The sequence below is a fragment of the Sinohyriopsis cumingii genome, chromosome 8 (assembly GCF_028554795.1).
Source record: "Sinohyriopsis cumingii isolate HCF-2022 chromosome 8, ASM2855479v2, whole genome shotgun sequence".
In the NCBI taxonomy this organism is placed as follows: Eukaryota; Metazoa; Mollusca; class Bivalvia; order Unionida; family Unionidae; genus Sinohyriopsis; species Sinohyriopsis cumingii.
Window position 1 is genome coordinate 21874405 of NC_142968.1, and position 12268 is coordinate 21886672.

General features: G+C 33.1%; 1 protein-coding gene across 1 annotated transcript in view; it reads right to left on the reverse strand.

The window, feature by feature from the left end:
- Window positions 1-4092: 4092 nt before the first annotated feature.
- LOC149793123 (disintegrin and metalloproteinase domain-containing protein 10-like) overlaps window positions 4093-12268 on the reverse strand; it is a 106235-nt gene continuing 98059 nt past the window's right edge. Inside the window, exons 17-18 of the mRNA XM_089967038.1 lie at window positions 10601-10809; window positions 4093-5572 (exon numbers count right to left, since the gene is read on the reverse strand). Of these exons, the coding sequence (XP_089823164.1) occupies window positions 10621-10809 (189 nt within the window). The 3' untranslated portion in view covers window positions 4093-5572; window positions 10601-10620. The remainder of the gene's footprint in view (window positions 5573-10600; window positions 10810-12268) is intronic.

Sequence of the window (12268 nt, forward strand, 5' to 3'; positions counted from 1 at the left end):
AGGTGAGATGCATTACTGATGAGCATCTTTATCCACAATTTGTAAAAGTTTTTTTTTCAAGTTCTATTTGTATAATTTGTTTTTGGTTTTGTAAGAAGTATATCATATTCCGTGAATGATATTTGGCAGCAAATATAATTAATGCATGAAACTGATATTTCAATAATATTGCTTCTCTGCATGTGTTAATAATATTGTAAAAATTAATTTATCTCATTATATTCCTTCGTTTGGAACCATGGTGGCTTATTGGTTAAGGTGCTGGACTCGTGACATTAGGGTGGGAGTTTGATTCATATGTATGTGTCCTTGTCACTTTCTTTTCGCTCAGCACAATATAACATTAAACATGTTGCTGTGCTGTAAAACCACCAAACCCAAAAACTTTTTAAATTAAAATTTGTCAGAATTGATATGCTAAAATAAAGGTTTTGAAAAGCGAGCCAGTAGCTCGGTGGTTGAGTGTCATCCTTGTAATCCAAGAGTCACAGGTTCGGTACTCAACTAGGTCAGCTGTCTTGGTGTATCCTTGGTAAAAGTACCTAGCTCCCATTTCCTTAATAATAATAATAATAATAATAATAAACTTTTTAACGAGGATAACACATTTGGTCATGGCTGACCCATCTGCCATGTGGTCCTCAGTTTTTGTAATCGACTATGTTAAAAAAAATATATATTTAATACATAAAAATAAAATAAAGAAAAATACACAAGATATAAATAGAAGACCATGCACATAACCAGGTAATAATATAGCCAGTAACATGTGTAATGTGCCATTAAACAACAAATTCAACCATCCATTTTCATAACATATTCCCTACAAATTAATATCAAATACATAAATTAAAAATTAATATTTTTACTTCATTAAATGAATTAAATTCATTTTCTTACCATATATATCTTTATTTCAGAATATGTGAATGTATGTTGTAGTAAATGTGGATAACAAACCCATTAATGACTGATTTGAATGATGCTGTGACTGAAACCATTAGTTAATCTAGAAGAAAATGTAGATAAAACTTGATGAGTGCAGAATCACAATAAAACATCTTTGTTCAGCAGACAAAGAACGTGGCTCTGTTTTGCTAAGAATGATTCTGCCAACAACTGTATTTGTGTTATGTTATTAAAATCAACTACACTGTTCATCTATTTTGTCTGTTTTCATTGCTTCATGAGGAAATTAGCTGGATATACATTTTTCAAATAATATGCCTCTTGCATAATACTCTTTGTTTGAAATGAATATAAAATATGCCCATACTCAAGATCTGGTTTATGCCAATGTTTTACACCTGTAACTTTGGGTTTGCTTTATGCCTGTAATATGCACCTGTACTTTTGTATGGTTTACATCTGTAATATTACTCTGATATGTTTTACGCCTGTGATTTACGCCTGTACTTGAATGTTTTATGCCTGTGATTTACGCCTGTAAAACACCTTATTACATTTATGTATTTGAATACAGGCATACTAATTTAAATAATTCGCCTCTGTGTATGTCTAAAGTATGCTAGTATTATGCCACAGATACACTAGTATTATGCCTGAGATACAATGTATTACACTTTTCTCATATTCTCATAAACCAAAGAGAGCCCACATTTTAGGTGCAGAATATGCCTGTAGTACGCCTATGATACAGGCATATGATTTCATATGGGGAGTGAACACAAAATAGACTTACAAGGATTTAATGTTGATATTGCTGCTGCCAGAATTAGTGGCTCCTAACCTATGCTATAGCAGTCACAGCAATAAATCTATCATATTGAAAAGACTTAATGAAAATACCTGACACTAACAGCAGTTTTTTTTTCTTCTATATTTTTAATAAACTTGTGTATGAAATAAATTATTTTTTAAAACATTTTCAGGAATTCTGTCTCATCTGCTCTGTATCTAAAAGGATAAGAAAGAAACAGATGTGAAACTAAATCTTGCAGTGTGACATAGAAATTACCAGCATAAAATGTACACTGGAAACATTAGTACATTATAAACATTTGACTCGCACGTATTGCACTCTCTCACTCTCATAGAAATGTGAGGATGGTCTACTATTATAGATAGTTTCATTTCTTGACATCTTTTGACATATTAACAGCTATTGCATAGGTAATAATAGATGTATATTAGTTTGTATATATACTGTAAATAAACCTGTGCTACGTGATTTTATATACTGTATGATGATTAAATCATTATATATTGTCTCAAGAAAAGGTAAATGAAAGAAAGGCCATACAAACCAAATATACACCACACTTTTAAATATAAAGTTTTGGGAATAAAATCTTGTCCAGTGCGACAGAGAATATGAGACAGAACTAGAACCTGAAATTTGCAGAATGCATGGTTAGTGCCACTGAAAAACAAGAACGAAAACTTGTTGGTACCATAATTTACAAACATACAAAATAAAAGAGTAGTCTAAGTTGCTCAACCTGACAGATCACTCACACAAATCTGCCATCCACGTGAGTTCGAGTCTCTGCTGGACCAATGTGGTTATGTGACAAAGTTTGCTGGTAGCCTCCGGTGGGTCACTGGTGCTTCCTGGAGACTACTTGAATTATTGATGTACCAAACATACTTGCCGCAACATATAGCTTATCATGTACTTAAATATGGCGACAAACTTCTCAAAACCAAAACAAACCATACTAAAACACGGTCTATTCTAGAACTGAAAATTTGAGGTGGGGTATTGCTCTCACCAAATGAAGCAAACAGGGATTTATTTAAAATTGAGGGAGTATTTACTGATATGAAAGGTATGGTTTGCCAGTATCTGACAGGATTTCCATGTATTTGCTTACATTTGTTGTATTCCCTTTAGTAAAATAGCACAATTCATTCAATCACACATCCTAGAATAGAACCTGCACATGTATGAACATTAAAAATAAATATGAAATAAATTTAAATCATTAAATGGGTACACAAGTTAATTCTTGTACTTGTGTCATAATAAAATAATACTGCTTTTAAACTATTACTTATGTTTCTTCTAGGTCTTTTGGGCCATAAAACCAATTACTTACATTGTTTTGGGGCCTTTATGGCCATATAACTAATTACTCCTGTTTCTAGCCCTTTCATAAAATTATTTGTTTGGCCCTAAAGGTCAAGAAAAACAACATAAGTAATCAGTTTTGCGGCCATACCAGGCCATACATCTAATTAATTTTTTTTTCTAGGCCTTTAGGGCTGTACAAGTAATTATGTAGGTTTCCTTTAGGCCTTTATGACCCTAAAACCAATTATTTAGGTTGTTTCCAGGCCTTTAGGGATATACAACTACAGTAAAACCTGTTTTGAGGGACCACTGCTATGAGAAACCACCTTTTTTGGGAAATCAGAATCTCCATGCACAGATTTATTGATTCTATAGTGTTATGACCTGTTATGAGAGACCACGTGTCTTGAGAGACCATTTTTTGTTGGCAGAAGGGGTGGTCTTTCAAGACAGGTTCTACTGTAATTACTTATCTTTCTAGGCCTTTACGTCTGCAAAACTGATTACTTAGTACACTGTTTTTCTCCACCTTTAGGGCCATACTGATAAGTTTTTTTCTAAGCCTTTAGGGCCGTACAACCAATTACTTGGGTTCCTTTTGGGCCTTAGGGCCATAAAACCAATTATTTAGGTTGTTTCTAGGTCTTTAGGGCCACACAACTAATTACTTTTGGGCCTTAGGACCATACAATGAATTACTTCATTTTGTTCAGGGCCTTTAGGGCCGTACAACTTTAGGTTGAAGAGCATTAACTAATACCAACTTGTAAACATGGTTGAAAAAAGATCAGATGAGAATGCAATGCAGTGATATGGTTTCCATAACTTTGGGGGAGGAATTAGGTGGATTAAAATAGAAGAAAAGCTGGTGCTACTTTTTGTGTGAAAGGGCACGGGGAAAACGAACTACTTTGTGTGTGAAAGGGCATGGGGAAAACGAACTATATTGTGTGTGCAGCAGAAGATAAATACAGATGAAAACAATAAAATTCACTTAATAGACACAATGTGTATGTAATGGATGACTATATAAATATATGCATTTAAGAAATAAATTTGCATATCAAATGCATTTATTCCATAGCAATGTTTGCATAACATTTTTCTGTGATTCACATGTATGTACATATTTGGACAGCAACCAATGCGAGTCACGTCTTTTATAGCTCTACAGACCAGCTTGGCACAAATATCACTTCTAAGTTAATTAAATATAAAAACATTAAAAGAAATAAACAAATCATTCAACTGAATATATTACAAGACCGTAAATGTGGATGACTAGGACTGTTTCCACAGATGTGCTCCAATTTTAAGCTACTTTTAGAGACTGCATGTATTGCAAGATACATTTGATAGTCTGGTTGGAATGTAGAGATACATGTACATTACTTTTATGTTTAAGAAATGAAAGTATTCAGAAATATGACTTTGAAAAGTTAATGATAGCATTCTTGATGAGCACCGGTAGGGTGACAGCAGCATTTACACATTCCAAATCACCACAGTCTGAAAAGTTGAAACTTATTTATGACATCAAATAAATTATCCTCACCCCATCCAGTTCTTGGGAAGTTAACATTAGTTTATAGAAGAGAAAAAAGTGTATTATTCAAATATTATACAGAGCTTCAAGATGGAAAAAAAAACCAAAAGGCTAAGAGTTGGTGGTGGCATTTAAAAGCATGCAGGACTACCCACCATGGTTAGAAGACACTTAATTACTTGATCAATGAAAGTATGAAATACAATTTAAAAGACCGATCAATGAAAATAATTATAATTTTACTATTCTAATCATTACAACATATACTGGAAAATATATTATTTTTGAATTGGCTACAAAATTGGGAAATTCTTTTATCTTATTCATATTGATATAAGCAGATGGTGAGAAAATATTACATGATATTCTGGTTACTAAAACATTTGTACAATGTCCACTCAAGGGACAAGCAAATGGTAGCTATTATGGCCAGGTTGTAAGACACAGGTACACTTCATATAGTACTGACTGGGGAAATATCAATGAATCCAATAAAAATTGTTGCATTAATGCTGATAGAGAATTTAACCAATTACCCAAAAGAAAAATGATCCCATCATTCAATAGCAAAAGAGAATAACTTCTGATGATGGTGTGGCTTCAAGTTATCACTATCGCTAAATACATGTAAAAACTATGTCCTTATTACATGGGCCGATGATACAAGAATTTCTTCAATTTGATCAAATATAGTATCATAACAATTGAAGAATTTTACAATAATTTGTTCTAAAACAAGATACATATTTATATTATATATTACTTTCGATTACAAAATCATGACTCAAATATGATTCTTAGAAAATTATTGCAAGGTTTGTTTCATAATTAAAGATATACTAATGACTAATTATTCAGACTTATTTTTCACTCTTGTTATTTCAAAAGTGCTTCTCTGGTCTTTATTATTCCCCTTTCTTGCCATGACCATGAGGTGGAGGCCCCGGAATTCAACTTCCTTGACATGGTGGAAATGGTCGATGAGGTTCCTAGGAATGAGAATAATTAAAGTTTATTTTCTTATGCTCTTTAATATGACTGGCATTTGCAGCAGTTTCTGATCCACAAATTTATGTCCTCCATGTTTCCATTTGTAAATCTGACAATCAATACCCACCTCACCCGCACAAAAGAAAAGAAAGCTAATTCTTTATTTTGAATGTTTTACATTTCAAAATTATATATAATTTTGTTTTCTTAGTTATGTTCAAGAATGTTGACCTTTTATCAAAGATCATGTGGTTTTATCAACTAATAAGGTATATCATATTGTTTATTAAATAAATAAATAAATAAATAAAAAAGGAAAAATCAGGATGAATTAACATGGAGTAGGAAACTTTGTGAACAATCCCAGTTTTGAGTCAGGATATTTGTCTTAGCTTACTCAAAATGTACTGATTGAACATGGGTGCCTCACTTTAGTGCTTGAACATTGATCTATATGCCGACACATCCAAGATTAGTTAGTCATGGAAATAAACTTAAAGATCAGAGTTTTTAGTCAAATTTTGTACCGCTGGAGGTCATAAGCTTCCACTTAAACTGGAACTGTAGTTATAGAAAATTGGTACTGACCTAGCCACACAGATCAACAACAACACTTTATTTAATGTGTGTCCATTTTTAATCAAATACAGTTGCATATGTAGGTGAAATGTTCACATTAACTGGTATAAATCTGATTCAGAAAGTCAAATTGTGTCCAGATGTCACAGCTAGACCAGTTGTCAAAGATGAAAGGGCAAATGCTAAAGTTATATGTGGGACAGAACTAAATTAAATATTGATGAAAAAGTGACCATTGATCATTATTGAGCTCTTATATGTAAAATGTTTTTCAATCTGTTAATTTCTTTCTTCAAATTCTTCAAAAGGTATTCAGCTGGAATGAAATTTGTTACACGTACACACCCACTGCCTCCACAATCCCTTATGTGACAGGGATAGGACAAGGGGATTTAACATTAGACCACCATGTTGAAACTGATACAGGCAAGAGAGAAAAGAATGCTAAAATGTCTATAGAAACAAGATAAAGTTAACATTGGGCCTAAATGCCAAAACAGTTATTATGATATGTGGAATTTAATGTTTCAAAAATGTTCATGTGTTTAATATATGGGCTGCAAGGGGAGTTTAACACAAGTCTTTTCAGTTTGGAAAATTTATAGGGACAAGGGGAATATAATGTTAACAATGACCTTAAGTTTGTAATGACTGATCTTCATGGGTACAAGATGGAAAATGATATACTATCCTATGCCAGGTTATCTATATACAACAACTTATTTACTATCCAAAACTGAGTTATCAGCTAACCAGTTAACCTCCGTCCAGTATCTTACATTTACTATCCAGCATGCTGTTTGGTTTCATAAAGTTTTATAATTTTTAGTACCCAGTTATCTACTATCCATCACTTAGTCATCAATTATCCCACCACATCATTTTTTTCATTACTATCCAACAACCAGTTACCAACATGCCATTTGGAGTGAACAACATACAGGTATCTGCTTTTCATCTGCCAGTTATCTACTATCCATCACATAGTCTTCTACTATCCAACACCTGTTTACCTGTTATTCATCATCCAGTGATCCATTATCCAATAACCACTTTTCCTATCCAACTTGTTATTTGGAGTGATCAAAACTCCATATTTACTAGTCAGCTTGACATTTTGAGTGATCACCACCAATTCATCCACTGCCAACACAGAACTGAATGTTATAAAAGAGCTATACAATAGAATTTAAATCCCTTATAAACAAAAAAACTTTATCTATCACCCTATACCTTAACGATTATCCCGTTATAAACAATGGTACATCTCTAACCCCAATTACTCCCCATTCATCAAGATTAATTTCCCTGTCATCCTTATAATCCCTATGACTCTAACAGTGAAGTAGTTGTTGTTGTTGTTGTTGTTGTTGTAGGGTTTAACGCCATTTTTCAGCACACGATAGGCTATACATGGTGGCCAGTATTAATGGTGGAGGAAGAACCCAGGAAAACCTCCGGAAAGAACCAGTGACCCACGAGAAGCTACTGGCAGGCTTTCTCACATGCCCACATTGGCCAAATCTGAGACTTGAACCCACGCAGACAGGTGAGATGGCAGTGATCCATAACAGAGAGTGCTTTAGACCACTCAGCCACTTGGGGCCCCCAGTGAAGTAGTACCATCAGAAAAAAGTGTATACTCATTTGCACAATTATACAAAAGTACAGTATCACACGCTGAGTGAATGAAGAAAAAAGAGTATGAGTGCTGACACAAGTATGCATTAAACAAGATGAAGAGATCAAACCCCCATTTAAATACAAGCATTCCCTTAATTTTACAATCAAAGAAGCATATCAAGATATATCTCTTGTCACATATTGTGTGGAGACGAGTAGACTCTCAAGCCTATTCCTAGAAAGGAAAAATTTAAATTTATAGACAAACTTTCATATCATCAATACGTACCATGTTTAAAATATTTATTTCATGCAAGTTTACTTCCATTCCTTTTTGCATGATAAATAAACTGTTTCCTATAGAGAGGAGTGAGTTATGTTTGCCACACTGTCAAAATAAGCCAGAATTCGGCATGAACATAAGCTTTTACTGTTGGGACATTTTTTCAAGTTTAGAAATGGCAGAAACTAAAATACACTGACGTTGTATACCGTACAGGGAGTGTTTGTACTTGCCAAGAACATACTTTTTCTGTCTATAAAATGCAGTGCCTCTGGATCTAGTAAAGAAAATGTTATGTAAGTTTATATTGTAACAGTTGTGACTTTTTTTTGTTGTGTTAAACATTGGGATTTTTTGTGCCAAGAGAGAAAAAGAGAGAGAGAGAATAAAATATTAGTTGAAAGAATTTTTCCCCAAAAGTAACAAAAAACAAGCCAACATGATTTTTACTAATCACTTTATTGTTAGAAAAAATAAGCTCTGCTAACTCGAACATCATCTTAGATATATAGATAGAAAAATAGATAGAGACAGACAGACAAAGAGATGATAGATAGATAGACAGACAGACAGACAGATATATATATATATATATATATATATATATATATATATATATATATATATAAGATAGATAGATAGATAGACAGATAGACAGATAAATAGTTAGACAGAGACAAGACAGACAGACAGATATATAGATAGACAGGCATACAGATATATAGAGAGATAAAGAAATGATAGATAGATAGACAGACAGACAGACAGATAGATAGATAGATAGATAGACAGGCATATAGATATATATAGATAGAGACAAAGAGATGATAGATAGACAGACAGACAGACAGACAGACTTATATATATATATATATATATATATATATATATATATATATATATATATATATATATATATATATATATATAAAGAGATGATAGATATATAGATAGGTAGATAGATTATAGATTATATTAGAGACAGACAAAGTGATGATATATAGATAGATATATAGATAGACAGACAGACATTAGATAGATAACTAGAGAGACAGAGAGGTGATACATAGAGAGATAGACAGACATATAGATAGATAGACAAAGAGATGATAGATTTAAGATAGATAGACAGACAGACAGATAGATAGATAGATAGATTGATAGATAGATAGATAGATAGATAGATATAGCATTATAACTAGTCCCTCACTCTTCTTGTACAGTTTGCCACATGAACATGTCGACAAAGAACATATTAAATAAATAGAGAAATCTATTGGACGATAAAGCATGTCACATCAACTGCCATCATATCAATGTCTAATGACCTATTGTAAGGGTAAAATTCATGTAGTTTCTTTTCTGGAAAAGTGGTACAGAAGATTAATCTTTGAATATACTGCAAATAAATCAGCCTTTGTTTAGAAAGTTCACAAACCTGGCATAGATAGCAACAAACTCATGTAAATTGCATGGACATAGTGTCTACTATATCTCTCACCTCTTGTGTAAATGAGATCATCCACATAAGCACATTAAGATTTGTCACTTTTGGTCATTTCTGCTTGAACATTGTAATTGGCAAAATTACAACTTGCGATATTGGAAAGTGGAATATGTATGCTTGTGACTGAGGAAATAGTGACATGTGATCAAGTGTTTGTCAAGGTGGACTATGTATTTAAAAGACAATGGTTTATGTTTCAGTATGACCATGCTCTCCTGCCATTTTATAAGCATCTGATTTTTAAAAAAATTCCAGTCACCTTTGCTGCAAATGTGTAACAGCTTCACCTCTCTGCGCGCATGTGTGTGTGTGTTTGCATGTGTCTGTGTGTTTGCATATGTGTGTGTGTTTGAATGTGTATGTGTGTTTGCATGTGTGTGTGTCTGACAGACAGAGAGAGAGACCTGCAACAGAATGGCATCCATAGCAAAGAGTCTCCATCCCTTCGTACTGTTGAAGAATAATAAAATTCAGCATTGCGTATCACTAGAATTGTTCGAAATGACTTTCACTTTCATCTTTCATGTAAATGTTAGATTTTGATGCTCATAAACACTTTCTTTACTTTGCAAAAGTGTTAGGGTTTTGTTTTATCATGGTATTAATTTTGCTTATGACAATCTGATTTGGTATGAAATGTTTATAGTACGATAACATTTCACATGCTTACAACTTAAGTCAGTATGCCCATTTCACCCATACAACATGTGTAAATAAACCTCATGGCATCACCAGTTGTACAATAACATCATGATGTATGTAAGGCAACTTTAGGTATCTGAGTGTCAACCAAAGTAACTTCATTCCACAAGTATGAAGTTTTAGAAAATAAAATTTGTAATTCTTTTCACATTGTATATCAAATCTTACGTCAATGCTAAATTTAAGCAAAGATTTATGAAGCCTCTTGAAAACTATCCATCTGTTATTTTTACTTACCAACTCTTGTAAATTGTCATTTAAAATGAGGACTGACATATAATCTTATCTTTGTAACAAATGTAGACTGAATAATTCTGAATCCATGTGTCTTACCTGTGAATAAAGAACTGCAGCTAGAATTGGTTTTTGCCATAATGCTGTTGATGAATCTGGTTTGGTCTTCTGCGTATTCTGTCACTAAGTCTACGCTCTGGCTTGGCTTTAGGAATGCTGCTAGGTGTGTAGACAGCAAATAACTTGACGAATAAGCCCATGGCCAGGACTAACCCCAGGGCCATCAGTAACACTGCCCACCAATGTTCCTGAACGTGGAAACAAAATATCCAAATTTCATTTAAGTCCTTAGGATGGACAAAACTTTTATGTAATGTTATGTTTTATCCTCTCTGCCATGCAATAATCCATATAATGTTATATTTTATCCTCTCTGCCATGCAATAATTCATATAATGTTATGTTTTATCCTCTCTGCCATGCAATAATCCATATAATGTTATGTTTTATCCCCTCTGCCATGTAATAATTCATATAATGTTATGTTTTATCCTCTCTGCCATACAATAATTCATATAATGTTATGTTTTATTCTCTCTGCCATGCAGTAATCCAGGATTCATTCAAAATAAGAGGGAGATATGTGATCTAAATTTTCACGTGGTGAGAACCATTCCTCAATATAAATGCACCCATTAAGTTTCAGGATGTACATGCAAAAATGTCTCATCAACAATGCTAAATACACAAATTTACTTTAATTATCTGAGCATGAACTTTAGGTCACTGTAATTTCCTTATTACTGTGTTGAGCAGTACTTGACATGATAAATACACCTATCAACTTTCATGATTGTGCATATATCAGAAAATACAAAAAATTGTAGAAAAATGGCATTAAACACTACAACAACAACAACTAGAACAACAAAAGAATTGTACAGTTTAGATCAATTGAACTCATTTAGTTTGTCACAGTTTTTGGTTCATGAAGACAATCACACCATGCCCCACCAAAGTTCTGCTAAGTAAAGTCTTGGAATTAGATTGGGAAAGTTGTCTATGTTTAGAGGTGGTCTCTTTTGCTAGAAACAAGAAATAACAGTTGCTTTACATAGGTAAATTCTGGAGGTTGTCACATGGAGAAAATATTTTATAGAATCCATTAATCAACCTTGAGGGTATATCAACCATTCGAATGTCATTAAACATCAACAGTCAGTGCCTAAATTCATCAGTTGGGGGATGTGTTGTACTGTTTCCACAGAAGGATCATTGCTCAGAGTGTCTTTAAATGCGTGGTTTGAACAACCCTGAAATTGACATAAACGGGTGTCTCACAAAATTAGTGGATTAAAAATCATTCCAAGATGTTAAGCAACAGTAGGCTTTTTAATAGTGAATTCACAACATTCCAAGATGTCATTTGAAAGTAGATTTTCAAGAAGTGAATTGACAGTGTTCCAAAATGATACGTAACAGTAGTTTTCTAATACTAATTCAGATTATTTATAGGTTACTGCATTTGTATGGGAAAATATGAAAGAGTTTTCTGGATGGAATATTGCATGACCTTGGGAGTGCAGTATTTCCATCCAACAAAACGAGTTCATATTTTCCCATATGAATGCAGTAACCTTTTTATTATATGCTCATTTTCTTATTCTACCTATGGTTTAATTATGTAAACAAAATACACTACAAGAAACAACGTAAATGAATGTATGTCATATTCCAAACTAAATACACAAGCGCATATTCATCATT